This window comes from Eschrichtius robustus, chromosome 2 (genome assembly GCF_028021215.1).
Source record: "Eschrichtius robustus isolate mEscRob2 chromosome 2, mEscRob2.pri, whole genome shotgun sequence".
In the NCBI taxonomy this organism is placed as follows: domain Eukaryota; kingdom Metazoa; phylum Chordata; class Mammalia; order Artiodactyla; family Eschrichtiidae; genus Eschrichtius; species Eschrichtius robustus.
In genome coordinates this window covers 50,872,387-50,900,231 of record NC_090825.1, presented here as the reverse complement: position 1 = coordinate 50,900,231, position 27,845 = coordinate 50,872,387, and the positions used below count along the sequence as shown (strand labels likewise).

The 27,845-nt window shown below is 40.6% G+C and overlaps 2 protein-coding genes and 1 pseudogene across 2 annotated transcripts in view; all 3 read right to left on the bottom strand.

The window, feature by feature from the left end:
* RGS7BP (regulator of G protein signaling 7 binding protein) overlaps nucleotides 1-6,929 on the bottom strand; it is a 115,538-nt gene extending 108,609 nt beyond the window's left edge. Inside the window, exons 1-2 of the mRNA XM_068533166.1 lie at nucleotides 6,765-6,929; nucleotides 5,701-5,867 (exon numbers count right to left, since the gene is read on the bottom strand). Of these exons, the coding sequence (XP_068389267.1) occupies nucleotides 5,701-5,867; nucleotides 6,765-6,929 (332 nt within the window). The remainder of the gene's footprint in view (nucleotides 1-5,700; nucleotides 5,868-6,764) is intronic.
* A 14,130-nt stretch (nucleotides 6,930-21,059) lies between these two features.
* On the bottom strand, nucleotides 21,060-21,350 carry LOC137758842 (histone H2A type 1-H-like). The gene has a single exon (XM_068534820.1). The coding sequence runs from the start codon at nucleotides 21,348-21,350 to the stop codon at nucleotides 21,060-21,062; it is 291 nt and encodes a 96-aa protein (XP_068390921.1).
* Nucleotides 21,351-22,582: 1,232 nt separating this feature from the next.
* On the bottom strand, nucleotides 22,583-23,624 carry LOC137756689 (beta-citrylglutamate synthase B pseudogene; annotated as a pseudogene).
* Nucleotides 23,625-27,845: the final 4,221 nt, after the last annotated feature.

Sequence of the window (27,845 nt, the reverse complement as noted above, 5' to 3'; positions counted from 1 at the left end):
ACTGACTAAGCTGCAGTTCTGTATTCTCTCTCTCCCATTTCAACATCCTAGCAAACACGACAGGGAATGGACAAAAAGGGGGACTGGAAAAATACAGAGCAGAAAAGTCAAATAAGAATCAAACAAAACTAAAATAGACCAAAAAAATAGAAGAAAAAACACAAGGAGAGATGCAAGGAGAAAGGAGAAAAACACAGGCATGGCTGGCCAGGAAAATAATTGCTGAAAGGAAAAACCTAAAATCTGTGGGTATGGATCCCTAGGATAATCATTATATTGTTCCCGGAAGCCATTAGGAGATTAAGATTCTCCTTGTGATCATAGTATGTTCACATCCTGACAAATTATTTCTGGACTTCAATCATCAAACTTCCTGCATGTGCTGATTTTTTCATAGCTCAGTTCTGTAAACAAAATCTATGTGATTCTACACGAATTAACATAGAACACTAGAATGATGAAGCCGGACAACTCAGAAATCATTCAATTCAATTATTGAGGTGTACAGAGAATTTAACAGTCTTGTCCAATGGCATAAGCTTGTCCACATAGCTTATACCAGAGCCAGGCCAAAAGATTTTGTAAATATTATGATTTATGAAGAATCTAGGTTGATTTATACCAAGAAAGTATTTCTAAACTTAACTACTTTTGAACCTTCACATCTCCATATTGCTTTTAAGATATTAAAGAAGAGGCCTTTTGGTAGCCATCTGGGAAGTTTCAACCGAGAAAATTCCTCAGAACATAATGTAAGAAACCAAAGTAAACAAAAATGTATTTCAGCTAAAATATTTATTTGAAAAATATTTGAGGGGCAGATTTTTTTTTATATAAATGTATCTTGACCACCTGAATTTTAAGTGTCTTATTAGTAATTACAGTAAAACTAATCCGAACTTAATAATAGCATTTGCTGTATGCTAGGCAGTCTTCTAAGCGCTTCCTGTATGTTACTTTACTCAATCCTCAGAATACTGTATGATTTGGTCCCATTATGTATTAGCCCTATTTTGCTGATTAAGAAATTGAGGCAGAGAGAGGCAGCATCTTTGCCCAAGGTCACACTATTTATGAGTGGTAAGGCTGAGATTTGAACACTGGCAGTCTAGCACCAAAGTCTATATACTTAACCACTGTGCCACACTGCCGTTTACCACCCTATGAAGCAATTTGCGATATCAGTACACATGTATCCCTAGTAAGTGGTAAAATCAGGATTTTATCCAGGTCTAATCTGATTTAGAGTCAATGCTCTTTGCCACGACAGCTATATTGCCTCTAACATTAGCATACTCAAACCTCACTTTCACTCTAATCAGCAGCGACTAACAGAAGGTCATGGTGTGAATATCCAGTGCAACAAAGGTACCACATCAGCAAAGGAAAAGGACTCCTAATAACCAGCCCACCAGCCATAGCATAAACTCCTGGGGTTTGCTGGAGGATATTGGTTCTTCTGGGCCCTCCTAGCTTATATTGCTGTACTCTTCTCTCTTCACTCTCAGGAGATGGTGTGGTTGATAGAACAGGCACTAGACCAGAGAGCATGAAACCTGGGTTCCAGTCTTAGAGCAGCCTGGGACTGGCAGAGTACCCCTGTCAGGGTACTGGCTTCCTAAATCCTGTCTCCCTAAATCTTCTCAACTACCCCAGGAGTGAGCATGGCAACTAGTTTACAGATAAGGGAATTGAGATTTAGAGAGTAAGTAATTCCATCAAGGTCAGCAAAGATGGTATTCAGCCCCGGTTTGCCTGACTGTAAAATCCTCATGTACACTCGACCAAGTTGTCACTTTAAATCCTCCAAATCTCAGATTCCTCAAACATAAAACAAGGATATTTTGCTAAATCAGTACTCTCTGTATCATGGAGCCTTAGGGATTCTTCAAAGGGGTCTCAGAAGTCATTTTTGGAAGTCCAAGGAGACAGGGTCCAGACAACTTCCTACCCCTGATGTGTGTGCATGTGCACACACATAAGTGCATGTGTGTGTACACACACATACACAGAAACATCGAGCAGTGCCCCTCTTAGCTTTAATGCCTAGGAGAGGCATGGTGAAGGTACAATAACTGTGGTAAATCAAGCCATTCAGAGGAGACTTTGGATTCAGCTGGCTGGCTCTGCCCAGAAAACATCCAATGCCTTTGAAAGAAAAGGCTGTACCTGAACTTCTGCTGATCTAAACACAATTTGAGAAACTGTTTCGATTGCATCTGTGAAGATGGTCTTCTTACCCAGGGTCAGCTAGTGAGAAACACAGTCCGAGTTTTCTTCTTTTGTGGTCACCATTCCTTCAGAGTTTCAACTGGTCAGGGATGAAAGGGATGTAGCATTCCTGGCTTAATTCTTTTTTTTTTTACTTGTAACCCAAACTGTATTTTATTAAATTTAGACATCATCCATTGTAAGAAACACCACTGTTTTATGTACCATTAGGAAAGGAAAGATGCTGCCACTCAGTGTGATGCATCATCCATTGTAAAATGAACTGTAAATTCAGAGACATTAAAATGTTAAAGACCTTAGGGATGATGAAGTTGTGGGTCTCAATAGAGAGGTCTCACAATGCCATGGGCTACCTGTGTGGTTTAATCCTAACTCTGTTTTTTCTCTTCCTCTCTGTTTATCTTGCCTCATTTTCTTTTTACCCTGTCCACTTTCAACCCTGCCTTCTTCCTCTGGCCCCAGAGCCAGGTGGTAGAGAAGAAAGGAGTGGTCTGTGTTGGTAAGAAATGAGAGAATTCATTTACTCCTTCAAGTCCTGCCTTTCCCCCCACCTGTATTCCTACAAAGAACAACGCATTGGTGCTTAGATGATCACTCTCAGGCAGGCATCTTGATGAATGCATGGAGAGCCAAGATTTACTTTATCCCATCCCTGTAGCTCGTATCCCTTTCACTAAAAGCTACGTATGTAGAAAAGAATAAAGCCAATGAAAGTCAAGTGTTCATCATACCTTTTTGATGGTGATCATACCTTTTTAAAAACATTTATTGAGGTATCCTCCATAAAATTCACTCATTTTAAGTGAATTTGATTGATTTCAATTATTGATTGAATGATTCATTGATTTTCAGAAAACATACCACAATTCAAATTTGAATCATTTCCATCACCCCAAAAAGATACCTCAAGCTCATTTGCACTCACACCCTGTTCCCACCCCAAGCCCTACTCAACCACTAATCTTTCTGTTTCTTATAGATTTGCTTTCTCTGAGCATTTCATATAAATGGAATCATATAATACTTGGTATTTTGTGACTGGCTTCTTTCATTTTGTGTACTCTTTTGGAGGTTCATCTATACATTAGCACGTCTCAGTACTTTGTTTTTTTACGTGACACCTTTTTGAATGGCAGCATTATATGGAGGAAAGTTCACAGATTTCAGAAGCATGTAAACCTGGGGCCAAATCAAAGTTGTACCACTTCTTAGTTGTGTGTCTTTGGGCAATTTCCTTAACCTCTGTAAGACCCATTTGTAGAATAAGGATACTAATCCCTCCCTCAGAGGATTATTCTATCAACTAAATGGATTTTGCCAGCAAACAATGGGCAGTCAAGAAATCTAGTCTTTCTGTCTACATTCCCCAGGAATCATTGTTTTCTTACCCCTGCATCAAATTGTAAAGTGACTCCTACAGCCTCCCTACCAGCCTTCACATGAAGCTTGAAATGAGAGCCCACATAACTAGCAATATCAGGAATGGAATTCCGCCAAGGACAATCACATCCTTCATTAATGGAGCCCAGATGGTGAGGAGCTAAAGGGATTTCCTTCAATATTGCTGTCATTTTTTAGAAAGAAGGTTAAGCTGTATTTCATTGTTATTTTAAGGAGGAAAATGTTTCAAATTCTACTCTAGAACATTCTACAGAGTTGGCCTTACTTTTGCAAGGCTCTAAGAACAACCTATTTTCCCACTAATTCTTATAAAACTGCCCCCAATAACATCAACCCTCAGATAACATGTAAGTAAGTAGTAAAGGGCTATAACCCCCTGAATTCATAAAATTCACCTCAAATCCTCAAAACTCAACTTTTAGCCAATAGTTTCAGACTCTTTCTTTCCTAAACCTTTAGAAGAACCTTAAGTTTCATGTGTGTAGCAGAATAGACTAAATTGAACTCCTTGTTCATTTCTCCAGTCCATCTTCTCTGATTAGAACATATCAAATTGAGTTCCAAGTTAAAGGAACTCTGGATATAACCACACCATACACTCTTAGACACAGAGTTTACATAGATGCAGTTCCTTAGCCCTGAGCCCTCTTTTTCCTTCCGAATCATTGTTTCTCCACAGTTTTCAGTCCGCCATGATTCCCTTTTGTGTTTCTGATTGTTTTTCTCTCTTCTTCTCTGAGATTTATCACAGCTGCATTTCTTCCCCAAATTCCTTAAACACTTAATTCCTTTCCACCTCCTAGATTCACTCCCAGATTTACTTCCTGTTAAGTATAGTATAACAGTTAAAACAGAAAAGGATAATACATTTCAATATTTCTACTAAATTAAATAGGTTTGCAACGTATTTTATGTATCTCTCACTTCCAGGAGGTTAGCACAGCGAATCATTTTTCATCATGTAAAATGCCTGTTGTCAAATGTAGACTCGTTATTAAGAGAGGCAACATATGGCTTTCTAATCTTTATATACTAATAATTGTCACTATACATATTAATGGCATTAAAGATAACAAAGAGTGATTCTTTCAAAAAAGTAAATTAGATATAATTCCTACAAGTGATCAGTCTGCAACATTATCAGGAGAGTCTGACTAACTAGAACTTCTACTGTGATAAAACCATACTCATGAAGACAAATAGATAAAAGCTATATCCAGACTGAATCAAACACTTAAATCAATGTATCTGCATAAGGATTCCTGTGTTTCCTTGCTCTCTGTACTTATCTGAAAATAGGAACTGTTAACAAAATCCAGGACTAACTTTTCTCCCACTACTGAGAGATCGGGAAGGAGTGAGAGCGGTCTCAGGAGAGAAGTTTTCACTCACTGTCTTATCACCTAAAATAGGCATGAGAATCCATAAATGTGATAAAAAGAAATAAAAATAATTTGGGGGGGGCACAAAAAGCTTAAATTTAGTTAGATTTGTGAATTTCCCCTTAAAAAGCTTTTCTCATGTTAAAACTTCCCTTTCATACACTACAGTGAAGAGAGTAATTTATATCCAAGACTTTATTTTAGGGATTTTATTTTAAGTGATGTCGTAAGAATTTATCTCATGGTGTAAAAAGTTTAGTAAATCTGGGATTTAGCAAAGATTTTCCCCCTACTGCACAGGACTTTTGTGCAGTAGATGTTTAGCAGCAGATGACAAAATAATCTTGAGGCATGATGATTTAACTTCAGTTTGGTGCCCAAACATTCTGCAAAAACATTTTAAGCCCCAAATTCCAACATGTGGCCAGCATATTGAAAGTTAATTTTTTTAAAAAAATCACTTAATAACCCAAATATTCAATACATATATAAGAATCACACAACTTTTGGATTATAATTTGGTCTACAGTCTGTTCATAGCTCTCTAGAAAATCCTGATCTTGGGGTGATTGGTTAAAACCTCACATTTGCAGAGAACATCTCTCAGGCCTTGGCCACCATAAATATCTGCCAGCATGCACACATCATATATATGAATTACCAAATAATGCCAAGAGTCTCCTACCCCGAGATGGCAGCAAGTTTTTGATGTGCCTGGCGGGCCATTTCACAGCCTTTGGTTCTTGTCTTGTGCATTTCCGCCCTGAGTGACGGGCAGCTGACAGAGACGTCCCCGATAGAAATGACCAGTTCTCGGTACAGGGCCACTTGCGTGTTGAACTCTTGGACAAGCTGGAAAAGAGAGCGAGTTTCTTTCATAAGACACTGATCAGGAAGTTTCCGATTTTGAGTACCTAAACAGAGGCTTTCGCTGACCCCTGAGCCGCCTCCCCAAATCTCCTGCTAAAGAGCCTACAGATTGTTTAAAGATTGGGGCACAAAGATGTAAGTTCTCTTCATCCAAAGCAAGTGTTTATCTTTCATCGGTACGTCTCGTCATGGAAGCTCTGTTTCCAGACCTACTTGCCGCCATCCGTTCAGACTCAGTTTCTGAAGAGCCAGAGCATATTTGGAGAGCTACCATGCCACTCCCAGGTAACTAGAGAGTGATGCTGGGAACTCTCCCATAGAAGTCTCCCCTCTACCACAGCTGGGATGTGGATTTGAACTGGCCTGGGGACAAAGGCCGAAGGTGGGTTATATTAGGCAAACCATTCACCTCCTGCCGGACCACTGAACCGCTCCGGCTGGGCTCCGAGCTTGACGGGAAGACCGGCTACAGCGTCGGAGCTGGAACCTTCGTCCCCTCCGCAGAGCCCCGCGCACTCTATTTGGGTTTGTTTGCTACTGTGTCCCCACAAAGCAGCACTCTTACCTACTCAACCCCTCCCTCGCTGGTGAGCCAGCCAGTTTACCGTGTCTTTCGTATCTGCCATTCTCTGAGGGGGTAGAGGCACGACCTACAGCCGCTGACCCCAAGACCCTTTCCGCGGCACTTCTTGGCGGGGCCATTACGACCCGGGTGTCACCGCGAATCTGGGGGAATGCAGATTTAAAAATAGTGCATGTGCACGTGACCGGCATGGAGGAGCTGAGGGTGGCGGAGTTCCTGGCACTCAGGTGAAAGATTAACGTACACGATTCCCCCACCTCTCCAAAAAAAAAAAAGGAGGCGCATTTTCCACCTACCATCTTGCAATCGTCCAGGGCTCGTTGGGTCTTGTGGGCGCTCTCGGAGCCGCTGCCCCTGCGCTCCCAATCCCGGCTCTGCAGCGGGGGCTTGCTGATCTGGAAGATTGAGGAGCGGGTGGACCGGCTGGGGCGCTTTTTGCGCCCATTCGGTGCAGAACTCATGCATACACATCCACCAAGCCGAAGCCGCTGGTGCAGTGCGCCCCGGCGCGGGCGGCCAGGTAGTTGCCCTGCGCGCCGCCGCCAAGCAGCCGGAGCCGGGACCCGAGGCGCGGCGCTCACAGGCTTGGGACTGGCTGCGCGGGTGGGTAACCTTCAGCTTGAAGGAGAGCCGGGGAAGCGCTGGCTGTGCCGTGCAGCATCGCTTCCACTAGCAGCGAGGAAGGAGCTCGGTCAAGTTCCGCTCAGCAGCACTGCCGGCCCTGTCCCGGGAGCTGGACGCTGGCGCGGGCTCGCACTGCCTTCCCCTCGGCATGGATCGCGAGGCTGGGCGAGAAGGAACACGCCACCCGGCGGTTCCTAGTTTCCATTCAGATGGGTGAGCAGCTTTCAAAGCCTGCGCTGCCAGGTGGAGGGGAGGGCGGGCAGGGGGAGATTGTCGCTCTAGCTTCGGGTGTCTTCCCGCAGGGGCGCTCCGTTCGTCTATCTCCTCCCTCCCCCGTCACCAGGCCTGGAAAGGCTGGCAGTCCCCGAAGCAGGCAATTGGCTCTAATCCGTTGTCTTGATTCCTCGTCTCCACGGGGCTCATCTGTTTGAGGATCCCTAATGAATCCGTGGCGGGACCGGCAGACGCAGGGAATCGGTCCGGCTGACGTTGTTCGCGGCCCCGCACATTGATAGGACAGGAATACTAATGTGATCCGTCCATACAACCCCCTTCCCCCTCCAGGGTTTATGCACTTATCCAATCAAATCCCCGGGAACATCAATTGCAATATTACTTCATCTGCTCTATTATTAGAAACGAAAAGTGTCATCAGAGTGGAGCACATTGCCACATGCTGGGACATAAACACGGATTTCAGATCAACCAGTGTGGCCTTGAGGCCCTCACCTTCCAACACATTCCGGGGCCACAGATTAGTAAAGCCCAACGAGGAGGGAGTAAGGTTCTTGCCTCAGAAGGAAGATCTCTTGATAACAGCTTTTAAAAATAGCTTTGTTTCCGGGAGTTTTGTTGTTGTGGTGGTGTTTTTGTTTTTGTCTATGTTCACCATGTGCCGGGAGAGAACCTGCAGCAGTGGGGGCAGAATGCAAGAGGCCTTCAGTCAAACTGGTCCTCAACCCATCCCATCCCACCTTAATGAGTCAAGCTCCTGGTCTTCCATTCCAGAGTCTCAGGACCCAGCTCTGAGAGTTTCCCAATAGAGATTTGAACAAGTAAGAGCCAACAGGCCTCCCTGGGCACTCAAGATGACTCAACTCTCCTTTACGGGACATCGGTGACCCAGAGGCCAATGGAGGTGGCCCAGGATAGTGGGAAAGATGACTGCATGAAAGGGGGCCCTGGGGGGTGTGTTCCTTGGCCATTTAAGTTCACCCTTACCACTGACATCCTAAGATTCTTCTGGAAGGAAGAGAGGTAGCATGGGCATTCAACTCCAATGCTCTGAGAATGCTTGTTCCCATGAATGGTTTGTTTGGAGGGGACCGATAAAGAAGTCTGCCACAGGGGAACTACTTATGTGTTGCAGAGCCTAATGAAGAACAAAAAGGAGGTTCTGGTCAATCTCTTAAGGGGTTATAGAGAGTAAACAGAGAGGGAGAGCCAGAAATAGCCAGAAAGGCTAACACCCTAAGGAGACATTTCTAGAATTTTTTTACAAAGCAGGTGAACATAATGGGGTAGTATAATAAGAAAGATATTTGGTCTTTGTCCTCAGTTCCTGGCACAGAGCTCCTAAAACCCTCGAATTTCCCTAGTGATAAGGGTGATAGGAACCCCTTATCACCAGAGAGACCAAGCCTTGATTAGGCATTTGGAACTTTCAGCCCGCCCCCCACAACTTCCCCAGAAGGGAGAGAGGCTGGAGACTGATTTAATCATGAATAGCCAGTAGTCTGACCAATCATGCCTACATACTGAAACCTCCATAAAAACCCCTAAACAATGGGGTTCAGGGAGCTTCTGGGTTGGTGAAGACATGGGGTTGCTGGGAGGCTGGCATACTCAGAGAGGGGGCATGGCATCTCCCCCTTCCCCCTCCCATACCCTACGCATCTCTTTCTGAGTCGTATTCTTTATAATAAGCTGGTAAGTAAAGTGCTTTCCCAAGTGCTGTGAGTCATGATACCAAATTATCGAATCTGAGAGGCATTTGTGGGAACCCCCCAATTTGTAGCCAAGTTGGACAGAAGTATAGGTAATCTGGGGACTTTATTCTTGTGACTGGTCTCTGCAGTGAGGGCAGATTTGTGGGTCTGAGCCCTTAAACATGTGGGGCCTGATGCTAGCTCCAGGTATTGAATTGTAGGACACCCAACTGGTGTTGGAGAGTTGGAGAAATAGTGTTGAAAAAGATACCATGTATTTGGTTGGGGAGGAAAAAACCCTAACCAGGGGATATCTGAATGGATATTCAGCTGCATTGGCATAGTGCTTCACAAAAGATTGAGTCAGTTTTCCCTAAGGACGAGTGGGGGAGAGAAGCATCAGCTCCCACCCCAGACCTTGGTGTGCTATTATCCTCCAGGTGTTTAGATGGTAGGGAGACCAGGGTGAAGGGCTCTTCTGTTGGCTGAGTCTCCCCAAATGTAGGAAGATAAAGAGGTTAACTCTTAGCCAACTCTGACTGTTCCTTTTTCCCTCAGTCTCAAATTTCTCTCTACCTCATGTGTGTAGGGAGGAGAGGTTGAAGAACACATCAGGTGGTTTGGTGAAATTTTCTGGGATTTGGTGAGTGGTTGGGATGCTGAGGGAAGGTATAGGGAGGCGAAGGAAGGATGGATAATACTCATTTGTAAATTAGGTCCTGTGATATAGACCCTTGTGTTACCACTAACTACCTCTCTCCCCACTACCAAACTTAAAGAAAAGTCTGCCCTAACCCAAGGTTCGTGGTGCTTTGGAGAATTAAAGGAAAAGGGACTGCATGTTACGTGTGTGGACCTAGGATAGAGAAAACAGGACACTGGAGGTGAGTCTTCTGGAAATCTTTTGCCACCACTCTGCTGTTTCATCCCCTGTCCCTGAAGGGAAATACTGCCACCAGATTTGAGCGTCTCCAAGCTCCTTAGTAGTGGGTTTCTACTTCAGCTACAGCCATCTGGTTTCTACTCCCCGCTTCTTCTGCCTAGAGACCATTTCAACAAATTAAAAGACAAAAAGGCAACACAATTGCACTGCCCTGTTTCTATGCCATATTTCTTGCAGTAGGTGGGGGCGGGGAGGGAATAAATGGGTCAGACTCAAGGGCACATCTGAAGGACCACAGATTTGGAAACCTGCTGGGGGATTACGCAGAAATTGTCATTTGTAGGTGCCCCTTGGTCTTCCCTGATACACAGCCTAAGCCATTTTCCTGAGAGGGAAGAAAAATAGCATCAATCCCAGAGCTGTCTCTCTGAGGGACAAATGCTGTAATCAAAATAGCAGCAGGCAGACTTAGTTCCCTCACCTTCCCCCTCATTCAAAACAGCATGAATTTACATTCCTGGGGCTGACTGCCAAATAGAAGGGTAAAGTGCATTTGGAAATCCCAATAACAAGGGTACATTTTCTGGTTATCTAGACCCAATTTTGGCACAATTCTGATAATGGGTCCTCTATAGGTATACAGCTTTGACTCAACTCACATCCTAGATTCACTCCAACATAAGATCCACCTTACATTTCATGTTCTCTCTATGGTAATTTTAGAGAAGTTGTTTTGATTTAGAAGTGAGAATTTAAAAAAATGAGTATTAGTTAAGAGTGAATATGAACAACTGGTAAGTTTCTTCAAATTGGTGCTATCGGGAACCACAGTGCGACCCAGAGATGCACATCTCAAACTGGGCTGTGCAAAAATGGAAAAGGACCTTATCTGTGTGGGTCTGTGACAGAGGCGAAGAAAAATACATTAAGATGCTGAATCCTGAGAAGTTGGAAAGATCTGAAAGGAATAATCAAGTTATTTTCTATTAGTGTCAAAAGAGATTAAGTTATTGCGAAGAATTTAGTGAATAAACTATTTAGTAAATGGTTTATTTCCACTAAAACCAGAAAGAAGTACAATATATTGGAATATTTATTAATTTCAAAAATATTTTTGAGCATTTTTATTAGGTGCAGTTCCAGGTTTTATTGGTCCTAAAACATATAACTGGGGGCCCTTCTTTAAGAAAAAGAATCCAAAATTAAATACAAAATTAGATATATGGCCTTGGGAGGAGCCTATGCAATGAGGTTCCCTGAAGTTAGGTTTTGTTACCTTCATGGTAAATTGCCACATTTGTTGTTTATTTTATGCACAGTGGGCATCTGGTATTTTGCCTCCTCTGATTTTATTCTCCTTTTTCTGATAACAGCACCTTAAATTTCCTTTGAGAAAACCAGTCTTCTTTCCCTTTTTGTCATATGGCTCATGGGTGGGCATATGAATCAGACCTGGCCAATAAGAGTACTATCTTCTAGTAGCCACAATGATTGGTTTATTAGTGGGTACGAAATCTAAACTGAAGTAATGAACTTTAGGCCTTGGGACTTTTTCTAGAACTATTAGGTTGAAACATTTGAAATTGCTATTACTCAACCATTTTAGACCTACATAAATGACAATTTTATATATTTCAACCTAATATTGAGAGTTTCTTTTCCTTGGGTTGCTAGGGGATAAGATGAAAGTCTGCAGTTTCTGGTGGTTGCCTCTGCCACTCATGATCAACAAACTGCCTGAGAGCCAACACAGAGAAAATCAGAATGGAGAGATGGAGAAAGATTGATTTTTTGGGGGAGGGAGGATAATTGACATACAACATTATAGTAGTTTCAGGTGTACAACATACTGATTTGATATTTGTATATATTGCAAAATGATCACCAAAATAATCTACAGATCTTCCTCAACTTACAACAATGGGGTTACTTCCCAATAAACCCATTATAAGTTGAAAATATGTGAAAATGCATTTGATACACTCAAGCTACTGAACATCATAGCTTAGCCGAGCCTACATTAAACATGCTCAAAACACATTAGCCTACAGTTGGGCAAAATCATCTAACACAAAGCCTATTTTATAACAAACTGTTGAATATCTCATATAATTTATCACATACTGTACTGAAAGTAAAATACAGAATGGTTGCATGGGTACAGGATGGTTGTAAGTATATTGTTTGTTTACCCTTGTGGTAGCATGGCTGACTGGGAGCTACTGGTGCCCAGCATCAAAAGAGAGTATCATACTGCATACCTGCTAGCCTGGAAAAAGTCAAAAAAATTGTATGTCAAACCATTGTAAGTCGGGGACCATCTGTATTTAACATCTGTCAACATACATAGTTACATATTATTTTTTCTTGTGATGAGAAATTTTAAGATTTATTCTCCTAATGACTTTCAAATATGCAATATAGTATTATTAACTTTAGTCACCATGCTGTACATTACATCCCCTTGACTTATTTATTTTATAACTGGAAGTTTGTACCTTTTGACTCCCTTTACCCATTTTGCCCACACCCCTCAATCCCCCCCACTTCTGGCAACCACTTCTCTGTCTGTATGCTTGGTTTTTTCTTATTTTTCTTTTTTAGATTCCACATATAAGTGAGATTATATGGCATTTGTCTTTTTCTGACTTATTTCACTTAGCATAATGCCCTTGAGGTCCATCCATGTTGTTGCATATGACAAGATTTCATCCATTTTTATGGCTGGATAGTATTCCTTTGTATATATATACCACAATTTCTTTGACCATTCATCTATTGATGAACACACGTTGTTTCCATGTCTCAACTATTGTAAATAATTCTGCAATGTACATAGGGATGCATATATCTTTTCTAGTTAGTGTTTTTGTTTCCTTCAGATAAATACCCAAAAGTGGAATTGCTGGATCATATGGTAGTTCTATTTTTAATTTTTTGAGGATCCTCCATACTGTTTTCCATAGTGGCTGCACCAATTTACATTCCCATCAAGAATCCACAAATGTTCCATTTTCTCCACATCCTTACCAGCACTTGTAATTTCTTGTCTTTTCCATAGCAGCCATTCTGACAGGGGTAAGGTTATATCCCATTGTGGTTAAATTTGCATTTCCCTGATAATTAGTGATGCTGAGCATCTTTTTGTGTACTATTGGCCATCTGTATGTCTTCATTGGAAAAATGTCTATTCAGGTCTCCTGCCCACTTTTAATTGGATTTAAGAAAATAATTAATTTACTTTTTGCTATTAAGTTGTATGAGTTCTTTATATATTTTGGATATTAACCTCTTATCAGATATATAATTTACAAATATTTTCTCCCATTCAGTAGGTTGCCTTTTCATTTCGTTGATGGTTTCCATTGCCATGCAGAAGAGTTTTCAGTCTGATGTCATCCCACCTATTTATTTATTTATTTTTGCCTTTGGTTTGGCGTCAAATCTAAAAAATCATTGCCAAGACAGATAACAAGGAAATTGCTGCCTTTGTTTTCTTCTAGGAATTTTATGCTTTCAGATCAATATTGAGTTAATTTTTGGGTATGGTGTCAGATAGTGGTCCAGTTTCATTCTTTTGCATGTTGCTGTCCAGTTTTCTCAACAACATTTAATGAAGAGAGACTGTCCGGGTCCCACTGTATATTCTTGGCTGCCTTGTTGTAAATTAATTTACTATATATGTGTGGGTTTATTTCTGGGCTCTCCATTCTGTTCTGTTGATCTATGCATCTGTTACAATACCATACTGTTTTGATTATTATAGCTTTGTAATATAGTTTGAAATCAGGGCTCATGATGCCTCCCGCTTTGTTTCTTTCTCAAGGTTGCTTTGGCTATTCAAGGTCTTTTATGGTTTCATACAAATTTTAGGATTATTTGTTCTATTTCTGTGAAAAATGCCATTGGAATATTGACAGGGATTGCATTGAATCTGTAGATTGCTTTGGGTAGTATGGACACTTCAACGATATAAATTCTTCCAATCCATGAACACAAATTATCTTTCCATTTATTTGTATCTTCTTCAATTTCTTTCATCAATGTTTTATAGTTTTCAGTGTATACGTCTTTCATGTCCTTGGTTAAATTTATTGCTAGGTTTTTTATGTTTATTTTTGTTTTGATGCAATTGTAGAAAGATTGATTCTTAATGATATTATTTGAGCACAGGGATCCAGTTTTGCCTTAAACCAAAGTATTCCTACAATTTAAGTTAGGTGAACCAAATCCCTTTTAAATTTTCTCAGTTTGATTTGAGTTACTACCATTTGCAACCAAAAGAGTCCTCATTAATATTATACATAAAGAATAATTGCGCACAAGTATAAAATACATCAGATCAATTTGTCATTTAGTACTTAGTCAGTGTTCACTATGAATAAGGCACTGTAGCAAAGAGCAGAGAGAATGCAATAAAATTAAAGATATGATTCCTTCTATGGTACTTAACACTGGGAGGTGAACACACACACACACACACACACACGTGAAATCACGAAGAACAATAAAATATATATTAATGTTATTTTCTGATGTGTATAAATACTTTAAGAATTTAGAGATGGGATCAACCTCTCTGTAGGCTGAAGCTATTAGAAAAGACTACATGATAGAGATGCAACCTGAGGTAGGAATATGTAGAATCTGGATAGATGAAGGAGTAGGGAGAGCTCTTCAGGGGTTGGCTAATAACAAAGGCACAGGAGTGGAGTGAAGTGCACAAAGAGCCTGACCTGAATTGGAGAGAAGGAAGAGAGGCTAGTGTGAGAGTGCTGTGGGTAAGGTCACAGAAGTAGGATAAATGACTCAGTTCCTTTGGTTTAGGGAAAGAAGGAGGACGGTAGGTGAGAAGCAGAGAAAACTTAAGTTTTCTTCGGATGACAATAATGTACATGATTTGAGGCCACAATGGGAAGCAGATATACCAAAGGACTAACCTGATGTCTACCACTGACTTCTTATACTTTTAAAGGACTGGACTTGGGGGTTGAACTCCAGTGTTCTGAGGAATTGATGATGCAGATTATGGGCAGAGTGGGAGTTAGTGTTATCTAAACATAAAATGGTTCACATTACTTAGACCTTTTAGAGCAAAACAGAGGAGTTTGATCCTGATACTGGGTTGGGTAAGACCTTGGGCAAAAGAGGACCACTGCCATTTCGTGATTATGTGAATTAAAATGAGGCAAGTGATGCTTTAAGAAAATTAATCTGGCAGTGATAGGTAGGATGCATTGGAATGAAGAGGTAGTGAAGCCATTTATTAGACTATTATCATAATCCAAGTGGACAAGGAGCCTGAGTGTGCCAGTAAGAATCAAGGAGAAATTGCAGACTATTTTAAGGTAACAGCATTACCTCAAGAAAGGACTGACTAGAAGATAATAGAAACTATCCAATATAAAAAGCAACAGCTCTTTCAATATCCCATGGAAATAGCAAAATCCATTGGCAATTATCTCTGAAATTTGTATCTAACTTTGACTCTATAGAGCTGTTCCTGTCTTGTATGTACACAGGACATGTACCCATTGGCCAAACTCCAGCCTGCTTTGTCCATGGATTCTACTGTGACCTCTTTCCCATTAACTAGACCTCTTTCCAGCCAGCCATGGCTCTGGCCTATATCTTATCTGCACCTTCCCAAAGCTAAACACTAATCAGCTACTGCTTTGTTGGCCCTATTTCCTTTTGCTGGCCCCACCAACCTTGCCTGCAGTGGCCACTCCTTCCAACACAACTTGGTTCTTTTGAGGACACTTCTGGGCCAGCCAAGTATGCTGAAACACACACTGGGGAAACACTGCAGTGGACAGGCTATGTCTGCAGAACCAGTTCCTTAACTGTCCTCTGACACAGCTCATTTCTGGCCAGTCTATTTGCTACTTTGCTTCATTCTCTGGTTCCTCTTTGCTCTCTCATTCTCTCTCTTTCATTCTCTCTCTCCCTCTCTCCCTGTCTCTCTTATAATCACACAACTGACATAAGCGTGACTTTTCCTTGTTCTAAAAAAATACATATTCAGATAAGGATAAAGTCCTCTTTGTTCACCATCCCAGCCTCAGTCCTCTCCTGCCTCCCCAAAAATAATCCTTCTAATCATTTTGCTGTGCAGATCTTCTGTTACACAACTGTATACTTACATGTCCCTGAAAAAACATGTAGTATTTCATTGTTGTTTATATATGTGTATGTTTTTATAGAAATTATATATTATATGTATCATTCTACAACATGCCTTTCTTTTTTCTATTTTACTGTGTCTTTGCAGAGGCTTCTGTATTAGTGCACATCTACTTCAATCTTGTACTTCTGCGTGGTATTCTGAATAACAGATACATCACAGTTTACTAAACCATTCTCTAGTTGGGACATTTAGATTATTTGTAATATTTTAATATTATCAGTAATGCTGCAGTAAAATTCTTAAGCATGCCCTCTTCTTCATATGCCTTCATATGTGGGTCTATATTTCATTAGTGTATATGAAGAAGTGAAATTGCTGGGTCATAGAGTATACGCATTTACATTTGTAAGAGATACTCTGAAATTGCTTTCCAAAGTGGCTATATCAAATTACATGCATGCTGGCTATTTTTGAGAGTACCTATTTCCCCACATACTGGTCAGTTTGATATCATTAAACTTTTCAATTTGTGCCAGTTTGACTTTCCATCTTGATGCTATATTCTTACCTCTCAGCCTTCCAGTTTCTCTTCTCAGGATTTCACTGATTTAGTCCTTCTTAGCAAAGAATCTCTGTAGATTGATACTCGATAGCCTGGTAATGATCCCCTCCACACACTCGCGGTACTACCCTCCCACCCATCATGGTCCCAGGACACCTGCTCACATAAGTAGTCTTGAGTGGGTGCAGCCCACCTCTGAAAGAGTGGGCTTCCAAATTGCTTACTCTTAGGACAGACAGGCAGGGCAGGGGTGAGAGAAAGGAGAAAAAGATGAATTCACACTTCCTAGTCTAAGAAATTGGAAAATGGAGCTTTCCTTGATAGAATTGAGCAGTTGAAGATACTAGGGTTGGAGATGAAAATTTAGAAGTTAGAAGCAAAAGGGGGTCAGGGAAGCCTTGAGAATGGACGTGTTTCTAGGAAGGAGTAAGTGTAGAAAGGGAAAAAGTCAAAGGGGTGATTAAGTCCCGAGACATGTCAGCAGATAAGAGGTGGGATACAGGAAAGAGTCAGCAGAGGGATGGAGAAGGGATGGCCAGGAAAACAGAGGAAGAAACCACTGAATGCAGTGTCACAGAGCAAAGGGCAGAGTCACTTTCAGGGAGTGAGCTGCCTGTTGTCCCAGAGATATCAAGTAAGAAAGGGACTTAGAAAAATACCTTTTGGCAAGAAGAGGTCATTGTGTAAATCTAATGAATGGAAGGAGCAAAACGCAAATTGTAAGTGAGCAATGAGGGTAAGAAGTGGAAGAAGCAGGTGGGGACCATAAGCATAAGGGGAGGGACAGAAATAGGACAGTTGTTACAGAATGGCAGGTTCTGATACGTGTACGTTTACCTTTTTTAACATCTTTATTGGAGTATAATTGCTTTACAATTGTGTGTTAGTTTCTGCTTTATAACAAAGTGAATCAGCTATACATATACATATATCCCCATATCTCCTCCCTCTTGTGTCTCCCTCCTTTCTAGGTGGTCACAAAGCACCAAGCTGATCTCTCTGTGCTATGCGGCTGCTTCCCACTAGCTATCTATTTTATATTTGGCAGTATATATAAGCCCATGCCACTCTTTCTTTAAAGGTTTTTTTTTTTTTTAGCTTTTTAAATTTTATTTTATTTATTTATTTATGGCTGTGTTGGGTCTTCGTTTCTGTGCGAGGGCTTTCTCTAGCTGTGGCAAGTGGGGGCCACTCTTCATCACGGTGCGCGGGCCTCTCACTATCGCAGGCTCTCCTGTTGCGGAGCACAGGCTGCAGACGCGCAGGCTCAGCAACTGTGGCTCACGGGCCCAGCCGCTCCGCGGCATGTGGGATCCTCCCAGACCAGGGCTCGAACCGGTGTCCCCTGCATTGGCAGGCAGATTCTCAACCACTGCGCCACCAGAGAAGCCCCCATGCCACTCTTTCACTTGGTCCCAGCTTACCCTTCTCCCTCCCTGTGTCCTCAAGTCGATTCTCTACGTCTGCGTCTTTACTCTTGTCCTGCCCCTAGGTTCTTCAGAACCTTTTTTTTTTTTTTTTTTTTTTAAGATTCCATATATATATGTTAGTATACGGTATTTGTTTTTCTTTTTCTGACTTACTTCACTCCACTCTGTATGACAGACTCTAGGTCCATCCACCTCACTACAAATAACTCAATTTCGTTTCTTTTTATGGCTGAGTAATATTCCATTGTATATATGTGTCATGTCTTCTTTATCCATTCATCTGTCAATGGACACTTAGGTTGCTTCCATGTCCTGGCTATTGTAAATAGAGCTGCAATGCACATTGCGGTACATGACTCTTTTTGAATTATTGTTTTCTCAGGGTATATGCCCAGGAGTGGGATTGCTGGATCGTATGGTAGTTCTATTTTTACTTTTTAAAGGAACCTCCGTACTGTTCTCCATAGTGGCTGTATCAAGTTACATTCCTACCAACAGTGCAAGAGGGTTCCCTTTCCTCCACACCCTCTCCAGCATTTATTGTTTGTAGATTTTTGATGATGGCCATTCTGACCAGTGTGACGTGATACCTCATTGTAGTTTTGATTTGCATTTCTCTAATGATTAGTGATGTTGAGCATCCTTTCATGCGTTTGTTGGCAATCTGTATATCTTCTTTGGAGAAATGTCTATTTAGGTCTTCTGCCCATTTTTGGATTGGGTTGTTTGTTTTTTTGATATCGAGCTGCATGAGCTGCTTGTAAATTTTGGAGATTAATTGCTTGTCCGTTGCTTCATTTGCAAATATTTTATCCCATTCTGAGGGCTGTCTTTTTGTCTTGTTTATGGTGTCCTTTGCTGTGCAAAAGCTTTTAAGTTTCATTAGGTCCCATTTGTTTATTTTTGTTTTTATTTCCATTTCTCTAGGAGCTGGGTCAAAAAGGATCTTGCTGTGATTTACATCATAGAGTGTTCTTCCTATGTTTTCCTCTAAGAGTTTTATAGTGTCTGACTTTACATTTAGGCCTTTAATCCATTTTGAGTTTATTTTTGTGTATGGTGTTAGGAAGTGTTCTAATTTCATTCTTTTACATGTAGCTGTCCAGTTTTCCCAGCACCACTTATTGAAGAGGCTGTCTTTTCTCCAGTGTATATTCTTGCCTCCTTTATCAAAAATAAGGTGACCATACGTGTGTGGGTTTGTCTCTGGGCTTTCTATCGTGTTCCATTGATCTATATTTCTGTTTTTGTGCCAGTACCATATTATCTGGATTATTGTAGTTCTGTAGTATAGTCTGAAGTCCGGGAGCCTGATTCCTCTAGCTCCGTTTTTCTTTCTCAAGATTGCTTTTGCTATTCGGGGTCTTTTTTGTTTCCATACAAATTGTGAAATTTTTTGTTCTAGTTCTGTGAAAAATGCCATTGGTAGTTTGATAGGGATTGCATTGAATCTGTAGATTGCTTTGGGTAGTATAGTCATTTTCACAATGTTGATTCTTCCAATCTAAGAACATGGTATATCTCTCCATCTGTTTGTATCAACTTTAATTTCTTTCATCAGTGTCTTGTAGATTTCTGCATACAGGTCTTTTTTCTCCTTAGGTAGGTTTATTCCTAGGTATTTTATTCTTTTTGTTGCAATGGTAAATGGGAGTGTTTTCTTAATTTCTCTTTCAGATTTTTCATCATATAGTCTATAGGAATGCAAGAGATTTCTGTGCATTAATTTTGTACCCTGCTGCTTTACCAAATTCATTGATTAGCTCTAGTAGTTTTCTGGTAGCATCTTTAGGATTCTCTACGTATAGTATCATGTCATCTGCAAACAGTGACAGCTTTACTTCTTCTTTTCCGATTTGGATTCCTTTTGTTTCTTTTTCTTCTCTGATTGCTGTGGCTAAAACTTCCAAAACTATGGTGAATAATAGTGGTGAGAGTGGACAACCTTTTCTTGTTCCTGGTCTTAGAGGAAATGGTTTGAGTTCTTCACCATTGAGAACGATGTTGGCTGTGGGTTTGTCATATATGGCCTTTATTATGTTGAGGTAAGTTCCCTCTATGCCTACTTTCTGGAGGGTTTTTATCATAAATGGGTGTTGAATTTTGTCGAAAATTCAGCTTTTTCTGCGTCTATTGAGACGATCATATGCTTTTTCTCCTTCAATTTGTTAATATGGTTTATCACATTGATTGATTTGCATATACTGAAGAATCCTTGCATTCCTGGGATAAACCGCACTTGGTCATGGTGTATGAGCCTCTTTTTTTTTTTTTTTTTCTATTTGTCAACAATCAACCTTTCACTCCATTTTAATATTATTTAATTCTATGGAAAAAACAAGTTGTATTACATTCCTTTTTTTAAACAGGGGGAAAACTGTACAAATAAGCATGATTAAACCTCTGTTAGAGCTGGTTAATACTGATCTTATTGCCTCGAAGTCTCTCTAGTAGTGTCCAATAAATTATGTTTAAGGTCCATCTGAAGGAAAAAAGCACTGGAGAGGCAAGAAAGGACTCGGGTAAAACGTTTCAGAGGATTGGAGGGAGATGGAACTTGCTGCTTAAAAAAATTACGTTGAGCTCTGGAGCATCTCCATTTCTTAACACACCTTCCAAACCATTTATTGGGATAGTTTTACCCATGTTTAAAGGCTCATATTATATGCAGTTTGTGGGCTTTTATAAATTCAGAAATAAAGTAATATAAAGAGTAGAATATTGAAGCCTTCAGAGTAGGGCTGTAAGAGACTCAGTAGTCCCCAAACAGAAATGTTCAGTCCACCCCACCCCAAAACCTATGTGTAATAGGAGAAAATGCACAGCAAGAAGCAGAGGAAAAGCATGTATCCTGGAATAAATCATACACTGAACAGTCTAGAGCCAAAGAAAAAAGCAAACAACATACATATACACAAAAGCCTAAGAAGCAGCTATTCTCCTCATGTCTTTAGGTGAGTACCTCTACCCAGTAGATTACAGTTATGAAAACGACTCAGTTGTTTTTTTTTTTATAGTAAAAAACTGTTTCCCATCATGCTCCATTTTCTAGAATCTTTCCTTTTTTTTTTTTTTGGTGGCGCGGAATGATGCGCGTCTTCTTGTTGTCGCGAGCCGCGTTGCCCGCCAGCTCCAGGATCTCGGCTCTCAGGTACTCCAGCACCGCCGCCAGGTACACCGGCGCCCCGGCGCCGACACGCTCGGAGTAGTTACCCTTGCGAAGCAGGCGGTGCACTTGGCCTACGGGGAACTGGAGCCCAGCTCGCGAGGACCGGGTTTTAGCCTTAGAACGAACCTTGCCACCCTGTTTACCACGACCAGACATAACTCCTAGCCCACAACTTAAAAACCTTCAAAATTAAAAGCAAACAATCTAGAATCTTTCCTTTTTGATTGGTTGATGTAAACAAAAAGCAAAGCACATAAACATGCAAGCGTGCACGCACGTGCACACACACACACATGCACACACACACCCTCCTAAAATGTGAAAAATGCTGATCTATAACGCTGGTATTAGAAATCACTTCAACTTTATACTTAGGAACTTAGAGACCCTTGCTTTGCCCCCCCAAAATATTTTTCCTTGTCCTTATTCTTTAAATGCCCAACCACCAAAAGAAAAAAGGAAAAAAATAAAAGGTTTTAAATGCACATGTTTCAAGTCAGTGTCTTGTTAACAAAAAAGGTAGCATTTTCTTCACTTTGGCCATCGTTAAAGATGCAGGCATAGATCAGGGAATGTTAAGACTAGCATGTATTTTTAAAAAATGCAATATTAACGGAGCATATATCTTTCAAAAAAGGATAAAACACTAACAGATACAAGTCAATACACATATTTTTAACTAGTGCAACTTTATCTACAATGGAGTAAATGTTATTTTGTGTGCCAGACATTGCAATACTGTTCATTTCCCTTTTATCATGCAAACATGCCAACCTTATCATTTAAAAAACCTTTATGGGGTCACATTCACATTGCCCTCCCACCCAAATTAAGGGGGAAAAAGTCAATAAAAAGCTCCTCAAGATTTCATAACTATGAACATAAAGCTCCTAGATAATAGTGTATAGGCTGAATTTTCAGGTTTGTATAAAAAAATTATAATTTAGGTAGATGTCTTCCTCATGGATTACAACACAATGTGAAGTTACACTACTCTGAAATTTGTACCAACTGTACAAAAACAAAAGCAAGAGACCATGAAAAAATTATGTCCTTCATGGCCTGAGAGCCTGCACAGTTTTGAGTAACTTAAAAGGGTAACTATGAGAGCCTGACATTTTTCTCTATCTCACCTCTTCTGCTTCTCTATCTGTAGTATTTGTAAATCAAAGTCAGTAACAGGTTAGTAGCAAAGGTCTCATCTATCTCCCCCTTCTTCCCTCCTAACTAATCCTACTCAATTTTCTCTCATCTTCCTGAGCATTTTCCATGAACAGCATTGCAAGTTGGTTTAAAAAAAAAATAGAAAAAGAAAACAGAAACAAAAAAGGAAAGAAGAAAAAGAAAGCTTTACAAGGGTTTTGTTGGTTAATTATTTACTGGCGGAATCACTCCACCAGGAGTTTGATTTCATTGGCTAGCAGTTGGTTCATGTTGAATAGGCCCCCTGGGAGCTTGGTGAGCAGCTCTTGCTCTGTGGTTTCAGGGTCGCTGTCAACAGAGCTGGAATGTATGCTCATGTTGTCGACGGCAGTGTTGGCTGGGGGACCCAGCTCCGGCTCACTAGTCTCACTGGTCGTGGACACCACAGAGAGCAGGGACATACGCTGGGTGAGCCGGCCAGAGGGCAGAAGGGAGGCGGCATAGTCAGCTATGTTACCAGCTACATCTAGGTTATAAGCCTTATCAAAGACTATGAAACCAACATTTGCATTGGCCTCGCAGACACAGAAGGAGCCGTCGTCTTTCATCAACAGGTCAATGCCACACACATCCATTCCCAGGATATTAGACACCTGGATAGCTAGCTGTTTCCCTTGTTTACTCAATGAGCGCATCATCCTGACACCACCTAGTGAGCAGTTGCTTTGCATCCTCCCATCTGTTGAACAGTGTTATCATGGTGCCAACCACACGGCCTCCCATGACAATGACACATACATCCCTTCCATGAGACTCTTTAACATATTTCTGAAACAGGGATGGAGCTTCATGGTGAATAAGATGGCTTAGGTCAGCCAAATGGTGCTTATCACGAGCCAAGAAAACTGCTTTTCCTCTGTGACACCATGTATTCTTCACTACCATTGGGAACTCCAGTACTTCTGCTTCATCAATCATTTTAGCAAAATTTTCATGAGCACCATAAGAGAATGTATCTGGCAGAGGAACACCATGACCTGCCAACTCTTGAAACGTCCAGAACTTATTAACACAGTTCAGGATGTCTTGAGGTCAGTTCATCAACCTGCATCCCATCTTCTCTAGATGGCGCAAAACAGTGATGTCACTATCACTTTGCACCCAAGGGGTTGGTATTCTCACTACCATGACCGGAGGGTAGGCAGTAATTAGTTCTCCATTGATACGAAGACCCAGGTTTCCTTGATAGATCGTTAGCACCACCTCATCCATCACCACAGCCCTAAAGTCCAGTTCCTCCTCACAACATTTGGTCTTTAATGCTCATAAGATCTCTTTTTGGGGATAGTCTTCCCTGATTTGACGATCTGTCAAAAACCACAACTTGGTGGCCACAGAGCTACATATCTTGATCTGCCTTTTCTTCCTTTTCTGGGATTATTTCGTCCTGAATATACACTCTTCCTAGGATTGTAGGAGCTCCCACAGAGTCTGAAATCTGTAGTGCAGGCTGACAGGAAGGACAGGTGAGAAGACTAGGGCAGAAGCTTCAGTCCTCTGCTGAAAAATCTCCTTGTATGGTCCTTTAATGTGCTGTTGGATTCTGTTTGCTAGTATTTTATTGAGGATTTTTGCATCTATGTTCATCAGTGATATTGGCCTGTAGTTTTCTTTCTTTGTGACATCTTTGTCTGGTTTTGGTATCAGGGTGATGGTGGCCTCGTAGAATAAGTTTGGGAGTGTTCCTCCCTCTGCTATATTTTGGAAAAGTTTGAGAAGGATAGGTGTTAGCTCTTCTCTAAATGATAGAATTCGCCTGTGAAGCCATCTGGTCCTGGGCTTCTGGTTGTTGGAAGATTTCTAATCACAGTCTCAATTTCAGTGCTTGTGATTGGTATGTTTATATTTCCTATTTCTTCCTGGTTCAGTCTCGGAAGGTTGTACTTTTCTAAGAATTTGTGCATTTCTTCCGGGTTGTCCAGTTTATTGGCATAGAGTTGCTTGCAGTAATCTCTCATGATCCTTTGTATTTCTGCAGTGTCAGTTCTTACTTTTCCTTTTTCATTTCTAATTCTATTGATTTGAGTCTTCTCCCTTTTTTTCATGATGAGTCTGGCTAATGGTTTATGAATTTTGTTTATCTTCTCAAAGAACCAACTTTTACTTTTATTGATCTTTGCTATTGTTTCCTTCATTTCTTTTTCATTTATTTCTGATCTGATCTTTATGATTTCTTTCCTTCTGCTAACTTTAGGGTTTTTTTGTTCTTCTTTCTCTAATTGCTTTAAGTGTAATGTTAGGTTATTTATTTGAGATGTTTCTTGTTTCTTGAGGTAGGATTGTAGTGCTATAAACTTCCCGCTTAGAACTTCTTTTGCTGCATCCCATAGGTTTTGGGTCATCGTGTTTTCATTGTCATTTGTTTCTAGGTATTTTTTGATTTCTTCCTTGATTTCTTCAGTGATCTCTTGGTTATTTAGTAGTGTATTGTTTAGCCTCCATATTCTTTACAGATTTTTTTTTTTTAAATTACAACACTAGATCCATCTTTATTTATTTATTTATTTATTTATTTATGGCTGTGTTGGGTCTTCGTTTCCGTGTGAGGGCTTTCTCTGGTTGTGGCAAGCGGGGGTCACTCTTCATCGTGGTGCACGGGCCTCTCACTATCGCGGCCTCTCTTGTTGTGGAGCACAGGCTCCAGACGCGCAGGCTCAGTAATTGTGGCTCACAGGCCTAGCTGCTCTGCGGCATGTGGGATCTTCCCTGACCAGGGCTCGAACCCTTGTCCCCTGCATTAGCAGGCAGATTCTCAACCACTGCGCCACCAGGGAAGCCCTACAGATTTTTTCCTGTAATTGATATCTAGTCTCATAGCGTTGTGGTCAGAAAAGATAACTTGATACGATTTCAATTTTCTTAAATTTACCAAGGCTTGATTTGTGACCCAAGGTATGATCTATCCTGGAGAATGTTCTGTGAGCACTTGAGAAGAAAGTGTATTCTGTTGTTTTTGGATGGAATGTCCTATAAATATCAATTAAGTCCATCTTGATTAATGTATCATTTAAAGGTTATGTTTCCTTATTTATTTTCATTTTGGATGATCTGGCATTGGTGAAAGTGGGGTGTTAAAGTCCCCTACTATGATTGTGTTACTGTTGATTTCCCCTTTTATGTCTGTTAGCATTTGCCTTAAGTATTGAGGTGCTCCTATGTTGGATGCATACATATTTACAATTGTTGTATCTTCTTCTTGGATTGATCCCTTGATCATTATGTAGTGGCCTTCTTTGTCTCTTCTAACAGTCTTTATTTTAAAGTCTATTTTGTCTGATGTGAGAATTGCTACTCCACCTTTCTTCTGATTTCCATTTGCATGGAATACTTTTTTCCATCCCCTCACTTTCACTCTGTATGTGTCCGTAGGTCTGAAGTGGGTCTCTTGTAGACAGCATATATACGGGTCTTGTTTTTGTATCCATTTAGCCAGTCTATGTCTTTTGGTTGGAGCATTTACATTTAAGGTGGTTATCAATATGTATGTTCCTATTATCATTTTCTTAATTGTTTTGGGTTTGTTATTGTAGGTCTTTTCCTTCTCTTGTGTTTCCTGCCTAGAGAAGTTCCTTTAGCATTTGTCGTAAAGCTGGTTTGGTGGTGCTGAATTCTCTTAGCTTTTGCTTGTCTGTAAAGGTTTTAATATCTCCGTCAAAAATGAATGAGATCCTTGCTGGATAAAATAACCTTGGTTGTAGGTTTTTCCCTTTCATCAGTTTAAATATGTCCTGCCACTCCCTTCTGGCTTGCAGAGTTTCTGCTGAAAGATCATCTGTTAACCTTATAGGGATTACCTTTTATGTTATTTATTGTTTTTCCCTTGCTGTTTTTAAAATTTTTTCTTTGTATTTAATTTTTGGTAGTTTGATTAATATGTGACTTGGCATGTTTCTCCTTGGATTTATCCTGTACGGGACTCTCTGCACTTCCTGGACTTGACTGACTATTTCCTTTCCCATATTAGGGAAGTTTTCAACTATAATCTCTTCAAATATTTTCTCAGTAACTTTCTTTTTCTCTTCTTCTTCTGGGACCCCTATAATTGAATGTTGGTGCCTTTAATGTTGTCCCCAAGGTCTCTAAGACTGTCCTCAATTCTTTTAATTCTTTTTTCTTTATTCTGCACTGCAGTAGTTATTTCCACTATTTTATCTTCCAGGCCACTTATCTGTTCTTCTGCTTCAGTTATTCTGCTGTTGAATCCTTCTAGAGAATTTTTAATTTCATTTATTGTGTTGTTCATCATTGTTTGTTTGCTCTTTAGTTCTTCTAGGTCCTTGTTAAATGTTTCTTGTATTTTCTCCATTCTATTTCCACGATTTTGGATCGTCTTTACTATCATTATTCTGAATTCTTTTTCAGGTAGACTGCTTATTTCCTCTTCATTTGTTTGATCTGGTGTGTTTTTACCTTGCTCCTTCATCTGCTGTGTGTTTCTCTGTCTTCTCATTTTGCTTCATACTGTGTTTGGGGTCTCCTTTTCACAGGCTGCAGTTTTGTAGTTCCCATTGTTTTTGGTGTCTGCCCCCCAGTGACTAAGGTTGGTTCAGTGGGTTGCATAGGTTTCCTGGTGGAGGGGACTAGTGCCTGTGTTCTGGTGGATGAGGCTGGATCTTGTCTTTCTGGTGGGCAGGACCGTGTCCGGTGGTGTGTTTTGGGGGTGTCTGTGCCCTTATTATGATTTTAGGCAGCCTCTCTGCTAATGGGTGTGGTTGTGTTCCTGTCTTGCTAGTTGTTTGGCATAGGGTGTCCAGCACTGGAGCTTGCTGGTCGTTGAGTGGAGCTGGGTCTTAGCATTGAGATGGAGATCTCTGGGAGAGCTTTCACCGTTTGATATTACATGGAGCCAGGAGGTTTCTGGTGGACCAGTGTCCTGAACTCTGCTCTCCCACCTCAGAGGCACAGGCCTGACACCCGGCTGGAGCACCAAGACCCTGTCAGCCACACAGCTCAGAAGAAAAGGGAGAAAAGAAAAAAGAAAGAAAAATAAAATAAAATAAAGTTATTAAAATAAAAAAATTTTTAAATTAAAAAATTAAAAAGTAATAAAAAGAAAAGGAAGAAAGAAAGAAAGAAAGAAGAGAGCAACCAAACCAAAAAATAAATCCACCAATGATAACAAGCGCTAAAAACTATACTAAAAAAAAAACAAACCCAAAAAACCCCCCAAAACGGAAAGACAGAACCCTAGGACAAATGGTAAAAGCAAAGCTATACAAACAAAATCACACAAAGAAGCATACACATACACACTCACAAAAAGAGAAAAAAGAAAAAAAAATATTTATCTATATATATATAAAAAAAGGAGGAAGAGAACAACCCAATCAATAAATGAATCTACCAATGATAATAAACTCTAAATACTAAACTAAGATAAACATAAAACCAGAAACAAATTAGATGCAGAAAGCAAACCCCAAGTCTGCAGTTGCTCCCAAAGTCCAA